Raw genomic sequence first — 27641 nt, 5'->3', positions numbered from 1 at the left:
TTGGTTTAAGCTAAATAAACTTAATTAAAACCAAAGGAAAAAAACGCCAACACATTAACTTGGGACCACAGACAGAATTCTGTTTCAATGTTTAAAAAAACAAAAACTTTTTATTTATGAAAATATTAAATAATTTATATTTATACACCTTTATTTACAGGAAAAACTGGTCATTTACATATAGTTTTTTTACAACAAAAGTCCAAGGAATGTTGGCCTTTCTTCAAAGTTCACAGATGCTCCTGATTGGCTGAGATCAGTCCTTGTCATCGGCCTCTGGTTCAGTGGGCGGAGCCTCGTCCTCTGGGTTGACCTGACGAGCCGATGTTCGAAACAAACACATCAAGTCCTGAAAACGGCGAGCAACCTGCAGACACAACCAAGAGTTAACCAGACTGAACTAAAAAAAACAACCAATCACATCCCAGACACAAGAACATACAGCCAATTACCTCGCTGGGAGTCTTGTTGCCGAGAAGAGTAGAGATGGCCTGAAATGTGTTCTGATTGGCTCCTTCCTGCTGACACGTCGTTAAAATGACTCTATCAGCTTCTCTGGAGACATTGAGAAAAGAAAAATACTTTAAAATACCAGACCCCATAGTTATATATTTATAAATATATATATATATATATATATATATATATATATATGTATATATATATATATATATATATACATACATATATATATATATACATATACATATACATATATATATATACATATACATATATATACATATACATATATATATACATATACATATATATATATATACATATACTATATATATATATATATATATACATAAAAATAAATATATATATATATATATAGATATATATATATATATATATATATATATATATATATATATATATATATATATATAATGCAACATGTCATGGAGCCATTCAGCCTGTGGCCCTGCTGGGGTCTTATGAAGCCCAGGTTGCTCTGACAGCAGCCTTCAAGTCAGTATTGGAGCATATGCCAGATCAGCACTTTGCCACATCAACCTTGGTCCTGTACTGCTCTGACCTCCTGGTGGTCCATCCTCCATGGCTGCTCAAGGACCATACCCTACCTCTTCAGGTGTTCTCCCACCAGACCTCTACATGAAGCACATGGCTGCCCCCAGCGTCTGGACCAGGCCATCAAGTCCTGGGCACCCAGTATGTGGAAAACTTGATCACGCCAGGTGCCTGACTGTTCAGGCGGCTGGTGTTGGAGCATCGGATTATGTATCCTTTCTAGCAGTATCAGTCCCCGGCACTAAGGTAAGTGTAATACCCCTGTAGTTGGTACACTCTCAACATCAGCCTTTCCTTCCAGACTGGAACAGCAACGCCCAGTCAGTAGGGATGATGTCTGTTTTCCATGCAACAACAGTAGGGAGGTTTCACCACCCGCCACTAGCATCTGAGCCTGGATCTACATACACCTGGTGCTTTCAGAGCCTTCAGCTTGTTCACTGCCTGGAACAGTTAAATCCGGCCTGCAAGACAATCTCATATTTCTGTTCTAACTAGCCCATCAGTCTGAGGTCTGTAGCTTTCCTCAAGTATAAAAATGTGAACTTATCCTGATGATTTAATAAATCCTCGTGAAGTCATAAAATCTGAAAAGGAGTAAAAATATTCAGATAAGAAGTCAGGAAGGTGGGAAAAAAATTAATTTGTGTTTTAATTTCAGTTTTTCAATTTTGCATCTCACAATTAGGACTCAAACTTAGGATTCTGACTTTTAATTTCCTACTTTTAGACTCAATTTAAAATTTTGAATCATATTTTGATTTTTAATTTCATGATTACAAATCTTCTTTCATAATTTGACCTTTTAAACTTATGATTTTGACTTTTTTTCTAATATATTTGCCTTTAAAAACATTATTTTTCAATTTCAATTTTATGTTTGGACCTTTTTGAACTAATAAATTCACTTTTCTCCGATTGTGAGCTTTAAACTTCTCTCTTTAACTTTTTAAAAGTCAAAAGCATTTATCACCAGTGCTGAGTTTTTTATTTCATCTTTTATTACTGTTGAAGTGAGGTTGACGGTTTCTGGTTAAAAAGGTGACCCTGTTAGGCCTTTAGGTTAGTCCTGACTCCAGAATCCAGCCCCTGCTGGGATTGAGTTTGACCCCCCTGGCCTGGTGAGTCTCCTCAACAATTGGTGGATCACAGCTGACAGGTGGGTCCACACTCACTGCCTCAGCGGCATCCATTTGGAGCTCTTGACAGGGGAGATCTGCCCGATATTCTTCAAAGTAGCCAGTTATTCCTTTATATTGGACTCCTTCGCCATGATTGTGCCATCAGGCGCCTTTACTGCAGAGCAGCATGTAGAGGATGCAGCTGCCTTGAGGCTCTGCTTGGCCCTGTATGTCAGGCAAGCAGTACCTGTGCCCAGGTGGTCCTCTACTGTCTCACACAGGCCACAAACCCTGGCCTTCTCTGCATCCTCCTTGCATTAAAACCCAACAAAATTGGTTCCCTGTGTGAGGCCTTCAATAAACCTACTTTATTGCAGTGTTGTTTTAAAGTTATCCAGAACTAATTAATTTTTCAAAACAGGTATGTTTTGAAAATATATTTTTTGTGCAAAGTGGTATCAAGCTGTGGTTTAGTTGTGTTGCATGTTGGTTTTTATTTGCTAGTTTTAAAACTTTGTGTTGTCCTATCTGTTGTTTAGCGTTATTGCCCAGTTAACAGAGCAACCAACACAAAGAGTGGCCAACTGTTAATGTCTAAGGGGTGTGAGTTTATTTATCTTTAAAGACTTTAAGGTAAGAAAATACTCTCCTAGTTTCCGAGCTAGAGTAGCAAGCAGCCTTAGCACTCTGGCCACACCAGGCCCCACTCTGTCACCTCGAGTAAACCCCCATCACAAAGTCTCCAGCTGTGTGATTACACCTCAGATGACTCAGACAGTTTCTAATCTGTGTACCAGGCTCATTGAATCTCTGGCAATTGAAGAGCACACCACAGACACCAACCCTGCTTCAGCCACTCTCAGGGCTTTCAGCATCTTACACCAAAAATATGAAGCCTCCAGAGATTATTACCAGCGTCTGAGGACAGCATACTTCCAAGAATGTAGTGCTCCAGGTCTGGAGGAGGACCAAACTTTCAAAGCCCTCTTCATTAACAACCTGCATCAGCGTTCGCTCTGATGCTTCCATGTTTAGAGACACATAACCTGACCATGCAGGAGATCAGGAGATATGCTAAAGTGGCCACACATACGTCCTGGACTCGGGAGATGCCCAAGTGACCTCACAGTCCTTAAAGTCAGGATGCCAGAAGGTAACGACCTAACATGAGAAGGCAATGAATTGCCTAGTCCTAGGTGGAAGCCCAGGAGGAGACCTCCCAGAACAGACAACGGCAGTAGGGGGTTGAGGATTAGAGCCAGTCTCAGACAGTCCAGTCTGATGAAGATGTCACCTTCCAGTCTAGATAGACCTTGTGGTATGGCTGAAGTCCAATACAGAAGGGGAGGTATAACTGGAGTTCCAATGACAACAATCAAGACATCACTCCAGGGGACTGAATCTACCTCCCTTCTTAAATAAACTAAATGGACTACAGATTTACTGTCCATTATCTTAAGGGGGCCCAGAAGACCTACCTGGTCCACAGGATGACTTTCTCTCCACTCGCCGTCAGAGAAATGTTCTGGGCACAGACGGCAAGCTCAGGAGGAGCGCTAGGGCGAGGAGTAGCACCGGGGGAGGGGGAGAGGGCGGAAGAGGGGAGATGAGAGGGAGAGGTGGAGGAGGGAGGATTAGAAGGAGAGGTGGAGGAGGGAGGATTAGAAGGAGAGGTGGAGGAGGGAGGATTAGAAGGAGAGGTGGAGGAGGCAGAATTAGAGGGAGAGATGGAGGAGGCAGGATTAGAGGAGGGTAGACTGGTGGGGGACGCAGGAGTAGAAGGAGAAGTGGAGGAGGGGAGATTGGTGGAGGAGGCAGGATTAGAAGGAGAGATGGAGGAAGGGAGATTGGTGGAGGAGGCAGGTTTAGAAGGAGAGGTGGAGGAGAGGAGATTGGTGGAGGAGGCGGGGTTAGAAGGAGAGGTGGAGGAGGGGAGATTGGTGGAGGAGGCAGGATTAGAAGGAGAGTTGGAGGTGGGGAGATTGGTGGAGGAGGGGGGATTAGAAGGAGAGGCGAAGGAGGGTAGACTGGTGGAGGAGGCAGGATTAGAAGGAGAGGTGGAGGAGGGGAGATTGGTGGAGGAGGCAGGATTAGAAGGAGAGATGGAGGTGGGGAGATTGGTGGAGGAGGGGGGATTAGAAGGAGAGGTTAAGGAGGGTAGATTGGTGGAGGAGGGGGGATTAGAAGGAGAGGTTAAGGAGGGTAGATTGGTGGAGGAGGGGGGATTAGAGGGAGTGGTGGAGGAGATGGGGGAGGAAGAGGTGGTGGTGGTGGACGAGGCAACTGTAGAGGAGGTAGAGGTTGTGGTTGAGATGATGGAGGTAAAGGAGGAGGAGCTGCAGATGGCAGAGGTTATGATGATGGCAGAGGAGGCAGAGCTTGTCAGTGTCTCATCGACCCTCCTCCTCTTCACCGTCGGACTCTGCTCCTTTTCGCTTCTTCTACTCTCCTCTTCTTCATCGTCATCCTCCTCCTCATCCAGCTCCTCCTCAAGCTCCTCCTCTTTCTCTCCAGTCTGGCTGTAGGAGCCTTCCCATGATGCATTGCTGCGATCTGTCCACACACACAAAAAAAATCTGAATCAACTGATCTCACAAATCACAGCAGTCATTGATCACCTGACTCACTTTGACTCACCTGGCTTAGGACTGTCCCCTTTTGGCTCTCTGTCCCCTGACTGTTGGTGGGCGGAGCTTATCTGGGCATACAGAGGATCCAGACTCTTCATGGCCTTGGACACACCCCCTGACATCTGATGGGAAAAAATAGGTAGGTCAGGCGTTTAAACTTCACCCACCTGTCACTAACTGGTAAAACTCATAAAAACAAACCTTGTTTCCATGGCAACGAGAGCATCCTTTCCTCCTGTGCCGGCGGATCTTTGAGTCCGGACAGAGACACGCCCAGTCTTTCTCCAACCAATCACAGTCCTGCAAATATCACAGGGTAATTATCTGAAGAACCACAGCCCTGCTAACATCACATGGTTTGGACCAGCCCACCAGGCCCCCTGGGTACCCAGTATACAGTGAGCTGGATCAGGCCCCTTAAAGCTGTAGTTGGTACCCTCTGCATATTACCCTTTCTAGGGATGCACAATATTGGATTTTTGCCGATATCCGATATGCCGATATTTTGAAACAAATTTTGGCCGATACCGATATCGAATTACAATTTTTCCACTGTTAAAAACACCAATTCTATCATGGACTACAATTTTTTTTTAAAATATTGGTAGTCTATTTTTGGACAAACTGAGAAAACATTTGATTTTTATCAGAACTGAAGGATATATTGTTTTTTTTTTTCAAATACAGCCATACAATAATGACAAACTTACAGTAATGTCTTTGGGTTACATGTGTATTACATGCTTACATGTATTTTTAACAGTACAGCCAAAGTCATCTGCATTTTTGAGGGTAATAAGCAGCAGCACAATAACCTGCTGACACTGAGCTCCACAGTGCAAAGAAGAAATAGCTTATAAATTTACACTGATTCTCCTTATTACTCAGCCAGTTTGCAGGATGGCTCCCTGAGATACTCCTGACAAAGGGCTTTAAATAACAACAACAACAAAAGATTCTTTAATGCAAAAAATCTAGCTATAGTTCAGAGTTTAATTATGATTCTAAGTTTCTGAGATTCAAGATGAACAGAAATAAAACTTCAACTAAAGTAGTTCTCCTGTTTCTGCCTAAACAGCACAAAGTACCTAAGCAGCCAAGTTTAATGGGCATTTCACTGTAAACAGCTCTGTAACAACACAGTGACACCCACATCTCCATTGCTGGACACACCTTTGTGCACCTTCGAGTGTGCACGGGAGACAGCAAACAGATGTGGTCGTTGCTTTTGCCATGTTTCATGCATGTCTCGTAGGACGACATGCACGTTCTTTTTAATCTCTATTTTCAATGTCCAAACATGTTATCAAAAGCGGCTGCAACTGCGGTTGCTGAGTGAGCACTCCTGTGAGTGCAGGACAGACTTTTTAAGAGTGAATCCTCATCTATCCACGGAGGCAGTGAGGCTAAACGTGCTAACAGCATGGACACTTGATGTCCATATATCCGTGGGGAAGCTAATATGTTTAGCTTTAATGAGGAGCTTCTCTACATGACTCGAAACTTAGTTTTGCAGTTCAGGTAAGGCTATAAGCACCTGCTAGGTATAATGTAGCGGGGCTTTAAATGCACCATAAGCCGGTATATTCCACCACGCTGAAAGGCTGATTATCAAGAACTATAAATTCAATGATTTTCCTGTTCAGCTCCTTACCTTTGGGTGGTCAATGCTGTATTTTTTAGCTTTGTTGAATGACTGAAATAGAGGCTGCTGCCGAGTTTTCCCTGGCACGAAGTTTTGCCACTCTTTAAAGTCCTTGTAGTCATCAGGTTGGCGGTTTTTCAGATGCAAAATTAAACTAGTGGTGTTAAAGGCATGTTGCCAAGCTCCAAGCATCTGATGTACTTTAAAGCAATGCAAACAGCTACTTTGCTGTGTTGTTCCCACTCCTCAGACTTCTCCCACACAGCTGACATGTTGTTTATTGTTGTTGGTGCACGTCCGGCTTCATCGCGTGCGCTTAATTATGACGTCACATTATCGGCCGTACACATCTGCGTAAATTTTACTATCCGCCGATACCGATAATTAACTTTCTAAGCTATTATCGGCTGATACCGATATACTACCGATATCGTGCATCCCTAAACCTTTCCCTTCCAGACTGGAACCACAACACCACAAACCATGGCCTCTGCATCATGCATGCATGGATGCACAACTTATATCTGAAAATAAAATTACACTATAACCAAAACTTTAAATTCAAAGCAGAAAAATTTGAAAACTTTGCAGAAGTACGCAGTTTAACCCACATACTATTTAAAACAAAAATAAGTTTTAGCTGGTTATGCTCTTGTTAGTATTTTTCTAGTATATCCAAGTCACTGTGTAGTATGGCTGCAAGAATGAGGAATAGACATGATCAGATTTACAAGAGGTGGAAAGGATTATTTAAGGTGGTTAATGAGTACAAATGTGCATGAGGTAAGGCATCTTACAGCAGTTATTTAAGTTACAGTTAGTAGATTAATAGGTCTCCTTGTTTGGTTCCTGTGTTGCCTGGATTCGTCTAGGTTACTGTGGGTTTTTATTTTCGTTCTGGGTCTTTAACAAGTCTTTCTGGTTTTTATAATGTGTCTGCTGGGTTGTTATGATGATGGGGTTAAAATTCGGGTTGAATTTTTCATGGGTTCTTCTGTTGCTGGGATTTTGTGTTGTGTTATGATGCTGAAATTCTGATTATTGAAAACTACCTAACTAGCTAACTTACTTATGTACTAACTAACTAGCTAAATTACTAACTAGCTAACTAACAAGCTAACCTACTAGCTACCTAAAGTGCTAATTAACTAGCTAACTAATTTACTTACTAACTAACTCACTAACTTACTAAGTAGCTAAGTTACTAACTAGCTAACTAACTTACTTACTAACTAGCTAAGTTACTAACTAGCTAACTAACAAGCTAACCTACTAGCTAACTAAAGTACTAACTAACTAGCAAACTAACTAAGTAGCTAAGTTACTAACTAGCTAACAAGCTAACCTACTAGCTAATTAACGTGCTAACTAACTAGCTAACTAACTTACTAACTAGCTAACTTACTAACTAGCTAAGGAAATAGCTAACCTACTAACAAACTAACTCACTAACTAGCTAACTAACTTATTAATGTACTAACTAGCTAACTAATATGATAACTAACATACTGTAGGGACCTGTTAAAATGTTTGTGTCGTTATTTATTTAGAAACAGGCAAGTTCTGCGAATTCTCCTTTTCTGCTCTATTTCTAATGCTGTTTATTGGTTTATGCAGCCAGGACTGTTACTGGTGGGAAAGGTGGGGGGGCTGGCCTGAGGTGGAGTGGCGACCTTGGCCTAGCTGGACTGTGGGTAGCTGGATAGAGGAAGGACTGAGCAGAAATGAGAGCACAAGAGTACAAGTACTAACTAGTGAACTGACATACTAACTAACTAGCTAACTTACTAAGTAACTTACTGACTAGCCTACTAACATACTAACTAGTGAACTTACGTACTAACTAGCTAAGTTACTAACTAACTTACTAACAAGCTTACTAACGTACTAACTAGCGAACTGACATACTAACTAACTAGCTAACTTACTAAGTAACTTACTAACGAGCTTACTAACGTACTAACTAGTGAACTTACGTACTAACTAGCTAAGTTACTAACTAACTTACTAACGAGCTTACTAACGTACTAACTAGTGAACTTACGTACTAACTAGCTAAGTTACTAACTAACTTACTAACGAGCTTACTAATGTACTAACTAGTGAACTTACGTACTAACTAGCTAAGTTACTAACTAACTTACTAACGAGCTTACTAACGTACTAACTAGTGAACTTACGTACTAACTAGCTAAGTTACTAACTAACTTACTAACGAGCTTACTAACATACTAACTAGCGAACTGACATACTAACTAACTAGCTAACTTACTAAGTAACTTACTAACAAGCTTACTAACGTACTAACTAGTGAACTTACGTCCTAACTAGCTAAGTTACTAACTAACTTACTAACGAGCTTACTAACGTACTAACTAGTGAACTTACGTACTAACTAGCTAAGTTACTAACTAACTTACTAACGAGCTTACTAACGTACTAACTAGCCAACTTACTAACTTAATAACTTGTTTACTAATGTACTAACTTACTAACTAATGTACTAACTGGTTAACAAACTAACTTATTAACTTGCTAACTTACTAACTGACTAGCTTACTAACGTACTATCTAGCGAACTCACGTACTAACTAAATAACTAGCTAACTTACTAACTTGCTAACTAATGTACTAACTAACTAACTTACTAACTAGCTAACTTACTGACTAGCCCACTAACATACTAAGTAGCAAACTTACGTACTTACTAACTTACTGACTAGCTTACTAACGTACTAACTAGCCAACTTAGTTACTAACTAGCTAACAAGCTAACCTACTAGCTAATTAACGTGCTAACTAACTAAATAACAAGCTAACTTACTAACTAACTTAATAACTTGCTTACTAATGTACTAACTAACTTACTAACTAATGTGCTAACTGGTTAACAAACTAACTTATTAACTTGCTAACTAACTAGCTAACTAGCTAACTTACTAACTGACTAGCTTACTAACGTACTAACTAGCGAACTTACGTACTTACTAACTTGCCAACTAATATACTAACTTGCTAACTAATGTACTAACTAGCTAACTAACTTACTAACTATCTAACTATCTAACTTACGAACTAACTTACTTACTATTAATGATAATTACTGAATCAATTATCCATAAATCACTGAAAATTAATTGACTAATAAATCCATAATTGATATGCCCCGGTAAACACCTTGTAGTTTCTGTGGGCGGCCATCTTTCTCCTCTGGCGTCGACTTGTGATTGGTGGCACCTTCTGCCCCTCCTCTTCCTCTTCAAGCTCTGGGAGCGTCACTTCCTCAAAGCCGCCGCTGGCCCTGCCTCCAGACACCTGGCCAAATCCCTCTGTACCTTCTACCCCACCCCCTCCTTCGTCTGGCCAATGAGCCTCTTCAAACTGGCCTGGGTGGGCGGGGGGTGGTCGTAGCTCCTCAAAAAATACCCAGAATTCATTTTGTAGGAGGGTGTGGCCTTTGAGCAGCATTGCCATCTGAGACTTCAGCTGAAAAAGAGAGAAAAGATTTCACTGGTTACTGGTTATGCAAGAATAGGAATGTGGGTCAGGTCCAATGTTTACTAGGCAGTACACAAAATTAGAGACCTAGTCTTACTGATCTATGGCAAAGCGGACTGGTTTCTGGGTCACCTTCTGGCAGAGAAGGAGCCAGAGATGGTGTAGGAGGTGGAGGGTTGCCAACTAGACATAGTTGGCAACCCTCCACGCACCAGCTCAGGAACCAAACTCCTTTCCAAGTTAGTTTGGTTCTACTGGTTAAACAGGTGCTGTTAAAGTTAAACTGGTTCAACTGATTGAACTGGTGCTGTTATGGTTAAACTGGTTCTAATGGTTCAACTGGAGACGTAAATGATTAAACTGGTTCTACTGGTTAGACTGGTGCTGTCATGGTTAAACTGGTTCTACCGGTTGCACTGGTAATAAATAAACTGGTCCCAGTACCTCTTGGATGCTGCTAGGGCTCAGGTCCGGTCCCGTCTGCAGGGCTTTGATGATTTTTTGATAGTGTGATGGATTTTCTCCAAAGCTGATCTCTAACTGTCGCAGGAAGCGGCGGCTTCGTTCGAACGCCTGCTGCTCCTCAAACTGCAGAAAACAAAGAAAGTGATAATTAATGATTATGATGATTAATAATAAAATCAATGACGATATTGGTTAAAAGTTTGATAACTGATACACCTTTATTACACCTGTTTGATAACTGTTACACCTTTATTACACCTGTTTGATAACTGATAAACCTTTATTACACCTGTTTGATAACTGATAAACCTTTATTACACCTGTTTGATAACTGATACACCTTTATTACACCTGTTTGATAACTGATAAGCCTTTATTACACCTGTTTGATAACTGATACACCTTTATTAAACCTGTTTGATAACTGATACACCTTTATTACACCTGTTTGATAACTGATACACCTTTATTACACCTGTTTGATAACTGATACACCTTTATTACATCTGTTTGATAACTGATACACCTTTATTACACCTGTTTGATAACTGATACACCTTTATTACACCTGTTTGATAACTGATAAGCCTTTATTACACCTGTTTGATAACTGATAAGCCTTTATTACACCTGTTTGATAACTGATACACCTTTATTACACCTGTTTGATACCTGATAAGCCTTTATTACACCTGTTTGATAACTGTTACACCTTTATTACATCTGTTTGATAACTGATACACCTTTATTACACCTGTTTGATAACTGTTACACCTTTATTACACCTGTTTGATAACTGTTACACCTTTATTACACCTGTTTGATAACTGATACACCTTTATTAAACCTGTTTGATAACTGATACACCTTTATTACACCTGTTTGATAACTGTTACACCTTTATTACACCTGTTTGATAACTGATACACCTTTATTACACCTGTTTGATAACTGTTACACCTTTATTACACTTGTTTGATAACTGATACACCTTTATTACACCTGTTTGATAACTGATACACCTTTATTACACCTGTTTGATAACTGTTACACCTTTATTACACCTGTTTGATAACTGATACACCTTTATTACACCTGTTTGATAACTGTTACACCTTTATTACACCTGTTTGATAACTGATAAACCTTTATTACACCTGTTTGATAACTGTTACACCTTTATTACACCTGTTTGATAACTGATACACCTTTATTACACCTGTTTGATAACTGTTACACCTTTATTACACCTGTTTGATAACTGATACACCTTTATTACACCTGTTTGATAACTGTTACACCTTTATTACACCTGTTTGATAACTGCTACACCTTTATTACACCTGTTTGATAACTGATAAACCTTTATTACACCTGTTTGATAACTGATACACCTTTATTAAACCTGTTTGATAACTGATAAACCTTTATTACACCTGTTTGATAACTGTTACACCTTTATTACACCTGTTTTATAACTGATACACCTTTATTACACCTGTTTGATAACTGTTACACCTTTATTACACCTGTTTGATAACTGATACACCTTTATTACACCTGTTTGATAACTGATACACCTTTATTACACCTGTTTAATCACTGATAAACCTTTATTACACCTGTTTAATCACCGACACACCTAGATATCATAGTTACACCTGAGCTGCTCACCAGACCACACAGCAACGCCTGCTCTGGTTGGAGGAAAGCAGCGAAGTCCCGGAGGAGGTCTGTGTGGTCTCCCAGGATGCATCGCAGCTTCCGGAACAACATTACCACTTCCTGTCCTCGCGCCTGCTCGAACTCACTCAGCAGGGACACAAACTGCCCCACCTGTCCAGGTAAATCCTGCAGCGCCTCACGCACCTGGAAACACAGACGTCATTGTAGTTTCATAGAAACTGTTTCCTGTTCCTGATGGTCGCCGTAGCAACACTTAAGCATTCATAGTCACATGAACAAAACCACACATGCTCATTTTGCAGAGATGAACTTTGGAAATGATGAACTGACTGATGATTGATTATCTGACCTGTTGATTTATTGACTGACTGACTGATTAATTAATTGACTGACTGCCTGATCAGTTGATTAATTGATCAAATGACCAGCATGGCGGTGGTTACAGGACCATGCTCAGCATCATCATTGTCTTACCCTGTTGAGGTAGCTCTGTGCGAAGGCAGCATCTTTGCTCTCTCGGTGCGGGTCGTTGTCCAGGATGTGTTCGTCGTACAGCAGTAACAGCTTGGCGGTGTCGACGCTGTGGCGTTCCTGACGACTCCTTCTCAGACCTCGGAGAGGTCGACTCCTCCCTATGATAGAAGAGAAACCATCAGAACACTCCAAGTTAACAAGACGCCTGCTGTTACACCAGAGACAGCTCTCACCTCGCCCTCGCCGGCCTCCTCCCCCTCGTTGCGTTCCCTCACCCCGCGCATCTTCCTCTCCAGCCTCCTTTGACCTCCGTCCATTGCCCGACTCCTCGCATTTAGGCCCCTCCTCCTCCTCTTCTTCCTCCTCTTCCTGAGAGCCAGGGGAGGTCGGAGAGTGATCCTCCTCTGAGTCTCCGTCTGCACAGAGACGCTGCTCCGCCGCCAGCCAAGTCAGCTGCTTCATCGTCTCCTGAAAAGGTCAGAAGTCAGCTGAAATGACAAATATCAACTGCTGTATAGTGTCAGGCAGGTGTGATGTTAGGGTGTGGATTTAGACACAATAAAACACTTCCTGTTTACCTGTAACTCAGGCACAGACAGCACAGACTCCTCTGATGCTGATGACATCACTTCCTCTTCGTCTTCATCCTGTGTGAGGTCATCAAAGTCCTCCTCCTCCTCTTCATCCCCCTGCTGATCTTCATCCTTCTCTCCGTCATCCTCCCGCTCCCCTCCTCCGTCCTCATCTTGCTCTCCTCCTCCATCCTCCTCCTGCTCCCCTCCTCCGTCCTCCTCCCGCTCCTCTCCACCATCCTCCTCTCGTTGTCCTCCTCTGCTCTCCTCCTGCTCCTCTCCACCATCCTCCTCTCGCTCTTCTCCTCTGTTCTCCTCCTGCTCTCCTCCTCCATCTTCCTCTCTTCCCTCTCCCCCGTCCTCCTCCCTTTCATCCTCTTGCCTCCCCCCGTTCTGAACCTCATAGGATTTCTTTGGAACCAGTTTTAAAGTCGATCCGTCCTCTGGTGGTGAAGGAGGTCCTTCCTGTCCGTCTGGTCTCTCCACTGATGGAGGAGAAGGAGGTGGTCTTTCCTGTCTGTCTGGTCCCTCTGGTGAGGGAGGAGGCCTTTCCTCTCCGTACAGTCTCTCCTCTGGTGGTGGAGGAGGAGGACTTTCCTGTCTTGCAATTCCCTCCTCTGGTGTAGTAGGAAGTCTAGCTAATGTCTCCTCCTGCTCCTCTATGATTGGCTCCTTCCGTGTCACAGCGTGCTCAAGGTGAACAGCGGGAGTAGCAGCAGGTAAAGAGTAAGCAGTGGGCGGCGTCCACACCATCAGGATGTACCCAGGCTGTAGAGCAGCAGTAGAGCAGGGCATCATGGGATTTGTAGTGTCAGTGTAGGTAAGAGGAGGGAGGGGGAGCAATAGGGGGGTAGAGCTACTCTGCTGCAGTCTCTGTCCAAAAGGGATAGAAGAAGTAGTAATGTGGGCAGAGCCTGAATTAACAGCAGCCAAGGGCACAGCTGCTTCAGAGTAAGGAACAACTGGAGGTTCTGAAACACCTGGAGGAGATGGGGCCATAAGGTTTACCTGTCTGTCTTTTGGTGATTTGGCAAGGGGCGGGGCCAAAAGGTCTACCTGTCCATCTACTAGAGCTTTGGAGAGGGGCGGGGCCATAAGTTCTACCTGTCTGTCTACTGGAGCTTTAGCAAGGGGAGGCAGTGATGCATTGTGGGCCAATTTAAAAATACGTTTGTGCTGGGGGGCTTGGAGGCGGGATTTGCTGAGCCAGTAGGGGTGAAGCCGAAGTGTGACACCTGGTGGGAGGGATGGTGGGTAAGAGGCAGAGTCAAGTCGAGTCTTCTGGATGATCAATTGACTGTTCTGCAATGTAGAACATTCGGAGAACATTCAGGTAAAAGTAGAAGCAACATTACACTGCTGTGTCAGACTAAAACAGGGACACTAACTTTACACTGCTGTGTCAGACTAAAACAGGGACACTAACATTACACTGCCGTGTCAGACTAAAACAGGGACACTAACATTACACTGCCGTGTCAGACTAAAACAGGGATACTAACATTACACTGCTGTGTCAGACTAAAACAGGGATACTAACATTACACTGCTGTGTCAGACTAAAACAGGGACACTAACATTACACTGCCGTGTCAAACTAAAACAGGGACACTAACATTACACTGCTGTGTCAAACTAAAACAGGGACACTAACATTACACTTCTGTGCATTAATTTGAACATCTGAGGGGTCTAATAGGGCATAGCTTGAGTCCTACCTTGAGCCAGTTTGGCATGTTGGAGATGTCCCTGTCCACTGGGGGGCGCTGGTCGTCTGGCAGAATTCGGCAGCATGCCAGTGGCAGGGGGGGGATGACCTTCTGGGTCAGGAACACCTGAAAACAGCCAGATGAGTTTTACCTGCTCTACTCTTTCAGCAGCATCAACAGAGCTGATGACGTCTCAGTGATGTCACCTTGATTATGTTGTTTGGTGGCGCTCTGGCTCCGCTCATCTCTCTGACGTGTTTCCGGAAGTTCCACCTGGTCTTACGGATGAGGTAAGAACTGATCAGCTGATCAGGCTCCACAGTTCCTTCGAAGTGTTTCAGAGCAAGCACGATGAGTCTGAACAAAGGTATGATGGGAAATATTACTGATATCAGTCTGAACAGAGGCATGATGGGAAATATTACTGACATCAGTCTGAACAGAGGCATGGATGGGAAAAATTGGGATTACCCATCCTCTCCTGCTGTATAGACATTTCTCTGCTGTCTAGAGCTCGCAGCATCCAGGCTGGAAATAGGAAGTAGTTCTGGGTAGAGGAACACGGGCCGGGTGGCAAAAATCCAGGCAAGGTCAGCAGGCAGCAGAGGGAAGGCCAGACCTACGGAAAAAGACAACAACTGACCGACCTTCTGAAACTTCTACAAGAGTTCATCTAAAATATATAGACAGTTCCTATAATGGAAAATTCAGGACATTTTACACTTTGTGTCAATGTGAGGGGTGGAGCTTCTCCTTACTGTTGGTAGACTGAGTCATGGCTGGCAGCCAGCGTTTGGACGAAGCAGGAGCGGGAGGAGCAGGAGGAGGAACCAGTCTGTGCTCCGCATCCTGCAGGAGATCCAGCGCCCCCTTCAAGTTACACACTCTAAAACTGCTGGACCGACTGAATTCCTCCTGACGCCGTGCGAACTGCTGCAGCTCCTCCTACAGGTAACAAAATGAAACAAAAGGTTAGCATACACGGATGGGACACGTCACAATGAAAAAGTCACGCCACAACAGCTAACAACAGGTAACCACATGAAAAACATGTAACAGGTAAAACACATTTCTGTAAAAACAATTCACAAAAGGTAATCTTCTATCTGAGGGGTGACTGTTTACTGACCAGGTAATGTTTAGTGATGGAGGTTTCATGGTGAAGAGCGTCAACACGGCGAGCCAGCAAGTGAATCTGAGTCAGCAGTTGGACGTGCTGAAAGGCAGAGACATAGTGTTAAAAACTTAAAACTGTAACTAACCCATCTCCTTCATTACCACCCCATAAATACCATTAATACGACCTGTCTCCATCATTATAATGATAGATATCTTAACCAACCAGTCTCTACCATTAAACCAACCAGTCTCTACAATTATAACCAACCAATATCTATTATTATAACCAACCAGTCTCTATCATTATAACCAACCAGTCTCTATCATTATAACCAACCAGTCTCTACAATTATAACCCACCAGTCTCTATCATTACAACCAACCAGTCTCTATCATTAAAACCAACCAGTCTCTATCATTAAAACCAACCAGTCTCTACAATTATAACCAACCAGTCTCTACCATTAAACCAACCAGTCTCTACCATTAAACCAACCAGTCTCTACAATTATAACCAACCAGTCTCTATCATTATAACCAACCAGTCTCTATCATTAAAACCAACCAGTCTCTATCATTATAACCAACCAGTCTCTATCATTATAACCAACCAGTCTCTATCATTATAACCAACCAGTCTCTATCATTATAACCAACCAGTCTCTATCATTAAAACCAACCAGTCTCTATCATTATAACCAACCAGTCTCTATCATTATAACCAACCAGTCTCTATCATTAAAACCAACCAGTCTCTATCATTATAACCAACCAGTCTCTATCATTAAAACCACCCAGTCTCTATCATTAAAACCAACTAGTCTCTATCATTAAAACCAACCAGTCTCTATCATTATAACCAACCAGTCTCTATCATTATAACCAACCAGTCTCTATCATTAAAACCAACCAGTCTCTATCATTACAACCAACCAGTCTCTATCATTATAACCAACCAGTCTCTACAATTATAACCAACCAGTCTCTACCATTAAACCAACCAGTCTCTACAATTATAACCAACCAATATCTATTATTATAACCAACCAGTCTCTATCATTATAACCAACCAGTCTCTACAATTATAACCAACCAGTCTCTATCATTATAACCAACCAGTCTCTATCATTATAACCAACCAGTCTCTACAATTATAACCCACCAGTCTCTATCATTACAACCAACCAGTCTCTATCATTAAAACCAACCAGTCTCTATCATTAAAACCAACCAGTCTCTATCATTATAACCAACCAGTCTCTATCATTATAACCAACCAGTCTCTATCATTATAACCAACCAGTCTCTATCATTAAAACCAACCAGTCTCTATCATTACAACCAACCAGTCTCTATCATTAAAACCAACCAGTCTCTATCATTAAAACCAACCAGTCTCTATCATTATAACCAACCAGTCTCTATCATTATAACCAACCAGTCTCTATCATTAAACCAACCAGTCTCTACAATTATAACCAACCAGTCTCTATCATTATAACCAACCAGTCTCTATCATTAAAACCAACCAGTCTCTATCATTAAAACCAACCAGTCTCTATCATTAAAACCAACCAGTCTCTACAATTATAACCAACCAGTCTCTACCATTAAACCAACCAGTCTCTACCATTAAACCAACCAGTCTCTACAATTATAACCAACCAGTCTCTATCATTATAACCAACCAGTCTCTATCATTAAAACCAACCAGTCTCTATCATTAAAACCAACTAGTCTCTATCATTAAAACCAACCAGTCTCTATCATTATAACCAACCAGTCTCCATCATTAAAACCAACCAGTCTCTATCATTAAAACCAACCAGTCTCTATCATTATAACCAACCAGTCTCCATCATTAAAACCAACCAGTCTCTATCATTAAAACCAACCAGTCTCTATCATTAAAACCAACCAGTCTGAAGGTGAATGTCAGATTAAAGACAGCTCTTGGTCTTTAGGAGCATCTGGAGACGTGGTTTTCTCACCTGTTGTACTTGCTGCTGCAGCTGTAGTTTCTGGGTCGCATTTAGATGGAGGGCGGGGCTTGTGTGTCTGACCATCAGGAGGGGGGTGAAGGTGCTTGACTGTGGGGCAGGTGTGCTGTTCAGGTGAGTGCTATGGCGTTGCTGGTTGGTTGTGTCCTGCAGTGCCCTCTTCTGCTGTACGGCTTCATACTGCTGTCTGACCACTCGCCGACGCTCTGTTAGCATGCTAGCTAACGGTGCTTCGAATCTTCAAAGAAACAGAAAGTCTAAACCAGACTATCATAGCACTAAAGGTTTCTGTGATTATATTCAGTTAGAATAAAAAAGAGAGGTCAGCTATTGGTGTCATAATGATCTGAGCTTTCTTAGTCTGACTAACATAGCCATTATAGTCTGCCATTATTTTAGGAAGGTGACGATTTTAACTTTATAGTAATTTAAGTCATAGTCCATGTCTCCTCCCACTGGACTCTCCTTCATAGGTTCTTTTTGAAGAAGAAGCAGTGGAGGACTTCCTGTTCCTCCTGACCCAATCAGAGACAGCATGGCTCAGCTGCCCTGCCCCGACAGGAGGTCACATACACACAGACAGACATCTGGAAGCTCTGCCTCTTCCTGTTTGATTGATTGATCAAATCTGTTCTTAACTTCTCACCTGGACAGGTGCTCTAAAGGGAAGGGGCTAAACTGCCCAAAAGTAGCAAGATAAAGAGTGGCATGATCAACAACTAACCAATCAACAGAGAGAACTAACACCAAAGTCTGGTCTTGGTCCAGGTCTTATCATGAGTCTGGTTCTGATCCAGGTCTCATCATGAGCCTGGTTCTGATCCAGGTCTCATCATGAGCCTGGTCTTGGTCCAGGTCACATTATGAGTCTGGTTCTGATCCAGGTCTCATCATGAGCCTGGTTCTAGTCCAGATCTCTGCCTGTTCATCAGTCTTGATCTGGTCCAGGTCTTATCATGATCCTCGGTCCGGTACAGGTGTAGGTCTCTGCCTGTTCATCATGAGTCTGGTTCTGGTCCAGGTCCCATCATGGGCCTGGTTCTGGTCCAGGTCTCTGCCCGTTCATTAGTCTTGATCTGGTCCAGGTCTTATCATGATCCTTGTTCCAGTCCAGGTGTAGGTCTCTGCCTGTTCATCATGAGTCTGGTTCTGGTCCAGGTCTCATCATGAGCCTGGTTCTGGTCCAGGTCTCTGCCCGTTCATTAGTCTTGATCTGGTCCAGGTCTTATCATGATCCTTGTTCCAGTCCAGGTGTCGGTCTCTGCCTGTTCATCATGAGCCTGGTTCTGGTCCAGGTCTCTGCCTTTTCATTAGTTTGGTTCTGGTCCAGGTCTCTGCCTGGTCATCATGAGTCTGGTTCTGGTCCAGGTCTAGCTCTCTGCCTGTTCATCATGAGTCTGGTTCTGATCTAGGTCTCATCATGAGCCTGGTTCTGGTCCAGGTCTCTGCCTTTTCATTAGTTTGGTTCTGGTCCAGGTCTCTGCCTGGTCATCATGAGTCTGGTTCTGGTCCAGGTCTAGCTCTCTGCCTGTTCATCATGAGTCTGGTTCTGGTCTAGGTCTAGCTCTCTGCCTGTTCACCATGAGTCTGGTTCTGGTCCAGGTCACATCATGAGTCTGGTTCTGATCCAGGTCTCATCATGAGCCTGGTTCTGGTTCAGGTCTCTGCCTGTTCATTAGTCTGGTTCTGGTCCAGGTTTCTGCTTTTTCATCATGAGTCTTGTTCCGGTCCTGGTTCAAGTCTCTGCCTGTTCATCGTGAGTCTGGTCCAGGTCCAGGTCTCTGCCTGTCCATAATGGATCTGGGTTGGTCCTGAACCCATAAAGACTGATATAGTTTTGGGTTTTTTACCTTAAAGCTTTGGGAACATTAAAGTTGGTTCCAGTCTGTATGGGGTCAGACTCCGCCTCCTGCTCCTCTGATTGGTCGTCCTGGAGCTGTGAAGATATCAGATGTCACCTGACTAATCCTGACCAATCAGAGCTGAGCCTGTCTCTCTAAATGTTGAAATAAAGGAGCTGTTGAGGTTAAAGTCTGCTGTTTAAACTGATCTTTTTTAAATTTGTGTTTGGAATTATTAAAGAAAAACATGAAGGGAAAAAAAACATGTAAACATGATCATGTGACTCTGAAGATCTCTATGAGCTCAAACCAAACATGTAAAAGGTCAAACTCACCGTATCAAAGAGCTCGTCCAGCAGCTCGTTCACCTCCTTCTCTGAAAGACAGGAAACATCTCATTTTTATAGGCTGAACAAATCAGAAATATTCAGACCAGAAAGCTTTAAAAGATCAGCTGGAGCTAAACAGGAGTCCGCCACCATGCTACCTAGAGAGATTCAGTGGTACTGCACTGTTAGAGACCGACATTAACCACACATATAGTACAGCTAGTGCCACCTACTGGTGATCTGAACACCGCGGTCTGTCCTGTAGTCCTCCACATCCGGCTCATCCATGTCTTCCAGGAAGTTATACTCGGGGTCATCTTCGTCATCAGCATCCTCTGAGACATATATACAGGCAAAAACTGGAGACATTAAACAGCCAGGAGGGGGCGCTCTACCTATCTGTTCATCAGAGATACAGCTGGTGGAGTGGACGCAACAGGAAATGTTTCAAATTACAATATTTCATCATTCTGCATTAAACCAGATCATTTAATTTTGAAAGTGCTTTGGTGAACATGACCTCTGACCTTCATTATCAGGCCCCATCAGACCCTGCAGCCACCTCGTCCAATGGCGGTCCTCCTTTCGCTGGGCACGACCCTGCTCATACATGTCAGCAGTGATGTCAGGGGCTAGAAGCTCCGCCTCCAGCTGACCCAGTGGAACATTAACCAAACGTAGTTTGGAGCGTGTGCGGTATGCCAAACTTCCTTTATCACCGTGGCAACCGGCATCGTCACCACCACCATCATCATCAATGTCATCATCATTTTTACCTTCCAGAGACTGGGGGTGGGGGGTGAGAGAGAGAGAGAGAGAGAGAGGGAGAGAGAGAGAGGGAGAGAGAGAGAGACAGAGGGACATCAGAGAAAAGTTCTTGATAACCACCTGCCCTCTCTACCGGGACATCAGAGACAAGTTCAAGCATACGTCCTGACCCCAAACGACAGGCAAGAGACATGTTACCAGCAGCATACTAGTGCTGAGTAAAGACTACTGAGCAATCTATAAATTCAGCCATGTTATCTCCTGATGGTAATTTCAGGACTTTTCCCCTTGTAATTTTGGGACTTTTTATCTCATAATTTTTAGACTTTTCATCTAGTAATTATGGGACATTCACCTCGTACTTTTGAGACTTTTTGTCTCAAAATATCTGGACTTTTTATCTTGTAATTTTGAGACTTTTCATCTTGTAATTTTTAGACTTTACATCTCGTAACTTTGGGACTTTAATCTCATAATTTCTGGACTTTTCATCTCATAATTGAGAGACTTTTGGTCTCTTAATTTTGGGACTTTTCATCTCGTAAAATCTCGTAATTTTTAAGACTTTTCATCTCATAATTTCTGGACTTATTATCTTGTAATATTTAGACCTTTCATCTCATAATATTTTGACAGAGAGAAGGCAGATGTGGATTACAGTCATACATGGGAAGAATGAGCAGCCATCAGAGTTGAAGGAGACCATAACGATGGGGTTTGACCTGTAGAGGGACTACTGTTATCTGGGCATAGGGTTGGGTGGGTCCAGGGTGACCCCCTACAGGTGTTGGAGCGTCTGAACTTACCTGATTGTAGGTGTAGGTGGGACTGGAGTCCAGTTCCTGCTCTACCGCGTTCAGTCTCTCCAGAAAAGAAGAGTCAGGAACAGCGAGACGGATCTCAGGGGTGTGGGAGGAGATCCTCAACTGGTCCTGAAAAAATCCATGAAAACGTCAAACACTGGAAAGAGGTCAGAGTTCAGGGTACCTGTAGGACTGAGGTACCTGTTGACCAAGGTCAATAACATCAACAATCATGGTGAACAAAGAGTAACCTGGGTACAGGTGAACAAAAACCATTATCAAATGTTCATACATCTTAACACATTCATGGTAGAATATTTATGGAGCAGATTCTCTAGTCTTTACGGTAACTACCGCAGCACAACGGGTGTGTCGGTGTGGTAGATTACCTGTAGGTGTGGTAAATTACCTGTCGGTGTGGTAGATTACCTGTAGGTGTGGTAGATTACCTGTAGGTGTGGTAGATTACCTGCAGGTGTGGTAGATTACCTGTAGGTGTGGTAGATTATCTGTAGGTGTGGTAGATTATCTGTAGGTGTGGTAGAATACCTGTAGGAGTGGTAGATTATCTGTAGGTGTGGTAGAGTACCTGTAGGTGTGGTAGAGTACCTGTAGGTGTGGTAGATTATCTGTAGGTGTGGTAGAGTACCTGTAGGTGTGGTAGATTATCTGTAGGTGTGGTAGATTACCTGTAAGTGTGGTAGAGTACCTGTAGGTGTGGTAGATTATCTGTAGGTGTGGTAGAGTACCTGTAGGTGTGGTAGATTATCTGTAGGTGTGGTAGAGTACCTGTAGGTGTGGTAGAGTACCTGTAGGTGTGGTAGAGTACCTGTAGGTGTGGTAGATTATCTGTAGGTGTGGTAGATTACCTGTAGGTGTGGTAGAGTACCTGTAGGTGTGGTAGATTATCTGTAGGTGTGGTAGATTACCTGTAGGTGTGGTAGAGTACCTGTAGGTGTGGTAGATTATCTGTAGGTGTGGTAGAGTACCTGTAGGTGTGGTAGATTATCTGTAGGTGTGGTAGATTACCTGTAGGTGTGGTAGAGTACCTGTAGGTGTGGTAGATTACCTGTAGGTGTAGTTGAGCTCTGGGAGGGGAAGTCAAGCTGTCTCCATCACTGAAAAAAGTCTTTATAAATACAGAAACAGGAAATTACATCAGGAACTGGACTTTTATTTTCGTCAGATTATACTTTTGTTTTTCGATCCCAGATTATGAACTTGAGGCCTTATGGCCGTGACCCCTGACCTCCAAAATCCAACAATTCCTCCTTGACTCACATTCGAGTGGACATTTGTGATAAATCTCTAGATATTTTCCACATGTCTGAGATCATCTGTAAGAACCAGAGGACCATCACAGTCAGGACCCTGGGTTAATGGGACTGGTTTTAGCTGGGACAGAGGCATAACTCAACTCCAGACACACCAATAAATAAAAATGAATGAATGAAATCTCAACTCAGGTTTCTGACCTCCTCTGCAGTGTCCTCCTCCTCATCCTCATCAGGACAGTACTCCTCATCTGAAGAGTCTTCATCGTCCTCCAACTCGATATCAACAAACTGAGGAAGCTGCAGACAGAAGGACTAAAGGTTTTAAAGGTGAATCTGTAGGTCTCCTTTCTTTTCAAAACCGTTGTATCTGTCCAAGACCAGGTCTATCTGATCCCCTGCCTGAGTCTGGTTCTTGTCCAGGTTTCTGCTTTTTGAAACAATAAAAGACTGTCAGTTCTTCAGGTGATGGTTTTCTTACCTTGGTTGTTTCTGAGTCCAGCCCAGAGAGACTCCAGTCCACTGACTGAAAGCAGACAGACAGGTCAAATTAATACTCGTGTCTTGTTCACAGGTTAACCATCAGAGAGAATTATGGGAAGTCAAGTTCACCTGGCCCTGCTGGATAACCTGTCTCAGCCTGGACCGAGTCATCTTTGGCTCCTTAAGGATAAAAGAATAAAAATAATCTATTAATAATTTAAAAAAAAAACCTAGATTCAAACAGACAGGCGGACAGGTCGTTGAGTTCCGTTTTAAATTAAGATTTCTTACTAAAAATATGTTTGAATTATTTACTCTCAATAAAACTGATTATTCCAGGTTTTAAAAAGACTTTCAGCAGTAAACAGCATGATTTAAAGGTGCGTGATCTGATTCAAATATAAACTACTGACAACAAAAAACACATTAGACTCACAAACATGGGCAGGTCCTGAGTGTCCCTAATAGTCGCTTTCATCATGGCCACAACACGCTCATGGGTAATCACCTCCTGGAAGATTTAAAAAAAAACAAAAAAAAAACAAAACAAAAAAACCCCACAAATATTGGACAGGCCAATTAAAATACCAGCAAAGGGAAAGGGGGAATGAGCTGGTGATCATGGGGGAATGAGTTTATTTGTGTTTCCGGCTTACATGCAGAATGGCGCGAACGTTGCTTGAGGTCAGGTTATGCTGTTTGGATTTCCTGTCCAGGTCAATGTCCAGTCTTCCCAGCTCATCATCGCTGTAATCGCTGGTCTCCATGGTAACTACTCCACCAACCAAACAGAGGTGTTAAACATTTGGCCCCGCCTCCTTCCAGCTGTCTTAGCTGGTTCCTAATTCATGAAATACTAACTTGTGGCCACGAAATACCAATTTGTGGCCATGAGGTAGGTAGAATGTGCGCATGAAATACTAATTGATAATATTAATATTATTCTGGACAGCTGGGTGAGCAAATTAACCGCGCCTTCCTCTCCCAGCATCCAAGTCGTACCTACGCCGGTAAAGCAACCTGGCTCTAAATGTTCTGTTTAAATGCTTCTGCGTAACGATGGTTCCTTCAATGCCAGGCTTTTCAGAATGTCTTTGTAGCTCATTCCCAGCCCAAAATAAAATCCAATCATACTATTCCTGTTCATCGTGAAGCTTTAGCCCCTCTTCTGCCTCTACCTTAGACCTTAGAGAAGGTGCGCTCCATTTGCTTACCCAGCTGTCCAGGAATGATATTAATATTATTAATTAGTATTTCGTGTGCACGTTATAGCTATATTGTGGCCACAATTTATTTATTTTTTGACCATGTCACGTCTGGTGCTCCGTAAACTTTATTTAAAACATGACAGTAAAGTGTTCATCTTTCTCACCTGAGCCAGGTGTTCTCTCTTCATCCTGCCCATCCTCAGTCAGATTTCCTGTGCGAGACTTCCTGTCCCGCCTGGAGACGTCACTCTCTGCGTCGAGCCTCAAACATTTAGTCTCCAGTGAACAAATGTCTTCTCCTGCAGGCCGCCGTCGCTCCGTCTGCCGGAACACAGATGACATGGTGATGTGTCTGGGGAGCCTACCAAGTGTCAGTTTAAAACAGAAAAATCAGAAGTATGAAGATGCCGCTGAAGCTCTTCTGTTCGCTCCTGATCACAATATTTCGTCAAACACAGGAAGAGTCTCCACAGTTTAAATCCAGAAAGTCCAGAAAGATCCATGGACTGTTGTTGTTCTCAATAGTCCCCTGTATCTACTGTAATAATAACTTTTGACCAGTCTGTTGTTTGCACCACTATATATAAGAACATGCCAACCTTTGACCTTTAGATTGACCCCTCATTTGACCAATCAGGACTTTCCTTGCTCTGTCTAGAACTGAGGTGTTAAACTTAGTAGCCGTGGGCCAATTCCAGCCCACCAGCAGGTGTCATCCAGCCCATGAGACGTTTGGGGAAAAAGATCAACATTTTTTCTTAAATGTTAATTTTCAATATTTACTAACTTAGGTGTTAGAAATACAAATTTTCACTCATTTATCATAATTATAGCAAGGAAAGATCGCAGTACGATGTAATAAATGGGTAAAATATAGTACACTGAACCCACTTTAGAGCAGTGGTTCTCAACATTGGTGTCGGGACCCCATTGGGGGTCGCAACACACTGAGAGGGGGTCTCCAGAAAAACTTCAATTATTTTTCATATTACACTGTTGTCGCTTTACACCAATTTTGCTCAATATTAACCCGTTTTCATCAATTTTTTCCCGCCAATTTGACCACATTTTTGCCACCCAAAACCCATTTTTATCCATTTTAAACCCTTTCCACCACTTTTTTCTGCCTGTTTTTTCCACTACTAAACCGAATTTTGCCACTTAAGATAAGATAGACTTTAAATCCCCGTAGGGAACTTTATCCTGGTCTCTGTCCCACAGTTACAAATTCAATAAATACATACATAAAGATCATACAGAACACATGACATTACATCCTGTAGCAGCAGTATATCCATATAACAATTTTCTACATCTACATGAAAAGCAAACTTCTGGCAGCAGTGGCATACTGGCATATTGCACAACCTCCTGGCACATCTTACATCACCTGTTGTTCAGAAATTTAATGGACATTGGCACAAATGAATGTTTATAACTTTCTGCCTATTGTTGGCTCTGTTGACCCATAATTGCCACTATTAACCCCCCTCTACCACTTTTTTATGCCCATTTTAACCAAACTTCACTTTTTTATATACCCATTTTTGGCAATTTAACCCATTTCAGCCAATTTCTGTGTCAGTTAATCATTTTCTGCCAGTTTATTTCAAATTTTCATCCTATTTCACAAAAGTTCCACCTTTTTTTTGCCACTTCAAAGTCATTTTAGCCACTTTCAAAACCCATTTCACTAATTTATGTGCCCATTTTTTTGCCACTTTAACCCATTTTTTGGTGATTCTTTGGTAACTTTTTTGCAAAGTTTTACATTTCTAACACATTTCTGCTACTTTTAAAATCCAGTTTCACAGCCTTAGCCACCTTTTTTGCCATAACTAACCCATTTTAATTCTGTTTTTAAGAAAAGGGATTTATATTTTTAAGAGGACTCTTTATGACACAAATGAGTAAAAAGACGCGTGTTTCTTTGATCAGAGTGGTTATTGTTCAGGTTAAATATAAAACATGAATACACAGAGTAACTTTATAATGGACCATGATTTTGTTAGCCCCCAGTTTGGCTGGGCCCCAGGAAGCTCTCCCATTTCTCCCTCTTTATGGGACGCCTTGTCTGCACATGACCGTCCTTGAATGTGCATGGCGATGTTCAACTACCCTCAGATACAGTGGGGGTCCCCGATCTCTGGCACCTTTATTTTTTGGGTCGCCTACTAATAGTCTGTCAGCCACAAATCCAGACCACATTCAGTGTCTCACTTTGAGACTCAGTTCAATGTCAGCCTGACTGAATCTTTTTTATGATGAATCTGTAATGCCAAACTAATATCAACTCAATGTATTTACATACCATTTAATTTTATATCAACATGAAGGGAAACAGTGGTCTTGATCACTTCCTGTGATCTTTCTAAAGACACCCTGGGTCAGCCTGGACTCTACATGGTTCAGACACGGGGTTCAGTTTATTTAGGGTATACCTGGATACACGTTTCCTTAGTAGTTTTACCCAGAATTCTAAGGGGTTAATCAGTGTGGTTTACACCACTGTACAGAGGCTTTAATGTTTTAGTCTGCTCTGAGATCTGATCAAGTCTTTCAGACAGTCCTTCCTGTTTCTGTGTGATCCTCTCTAAGTAAATCTCTTTATTGAACACTGACAGTTAGATTTAATAGGATAATTATGTATGTTTACCTCTCTGTACCCCTAATACTTTTAATGTTTTTAATTTCAACAGACACCAGCACACAGCGATAGCATAGCAGCAAGGACTGAGCATGCGCAGTGATGGTCAAAACAGTGTACATGGATATAGCGCGAAGCTCCACTGTTAAAATAAACCAATCAGGAAACAGAAGCCGTTATCGTGGCGTCATTTCTGATCTAAAAACATAAAGATGAGTGTTTTACCGTTAAACTGATCCCGGCAGACATCCGGAACTCATCAATATAAACACTTTAGCAGCTCCGGTTAGCCTCGCTCGCTCCGATCAATGGTCCGCCACGACAACGTCAC

The 27641-nt window shown here is 42.5% G+C and overlaps 1 protein-coding gene across 1 annotated transcript; it reads right to left on the bottom strand.

The window, feature by feature from the left end:
• Positions 1–90: 90 nt before the first annotated feature.
• Positions 91–27641, bottom strand: LOC121514203 (GON-4-like protein). Its single transcript, XM_041794305.1, has 31 exons — positions 27536–27641; positions 24828–24984; positions 24112–24227; positions 23892–23966; positions 23585–23635; positions 23454–23498; positions 23174–23272; positions 22768–22827; positions 21702–21827; positions 20655–20913; positions 20361–20462; positions 20134–20174; positions 19808–19893; positions 17949–18195; positions 15968–16054; positions 15597–15783; positions 15310–15457; positions 15045–15195; positions 14848–14964; positions 13418–14431; positions 13136–13354; positions 12791–13025; positions 12558–12715; positions 12072–12266; positions 10377–10520; positions 9612–9920; positions 4991–5089; positions 4797–4911; positions 3638–4712; positions 453–555; positions 91–367 (listed from the first exon to the last, which is right to left on the bottom strand). Exons 1-31 carry the CDS (start codon positions 27557–27559, stop codon positions 257–259), a joined length of 5955 nt encoding a protein of 1984 aa, XP_041650239.1. The 5' UTR covers positions 27560–27641; the 3' UTR covers positions 91–256.

The sequence above is a fragment of the Cheilinus undulatus genome, linkage group 8 (assembly GCF_018320785.1).
Source record: "Cheilinus undulatus linkage group 8, ASM1832078v1, whole genome shotgun sequence".
NCBI classification, from domain to species: domain Eukaryota; kingdom Metazoa; phylum Chordata; class Actinopteri; order Labriformes; family Labridae; genus Cheilinus; species Cheilinus undulatus.
This window is presented reverse-complemented; position numbering and strand designations above follow the sequence as displayed.

Bases quoted from the DNA above. Each gene is read 5' to 3' on its own strand.
- LOC121514203 (XM_041794305.1), bottom strand. From the start codon at position 27,559: ATGTCTGCCGGGATCAGTTTAACG. The intron at 12,267-12,557 runs GTAAGACAATGA...CTGTGTTTCCAG, and splicing joins CACAGAGCTACCTCAACAGG to GTGCGTGAGGCGCTGCAGGA. The intron at 9,921-10,376 runs GTACTGGGACCA...TCTCTTTTTCAG, and splicing joins GCCCTAGCAGCATCCAAGAG to CTGAAGTCTCAGATGGCAAT.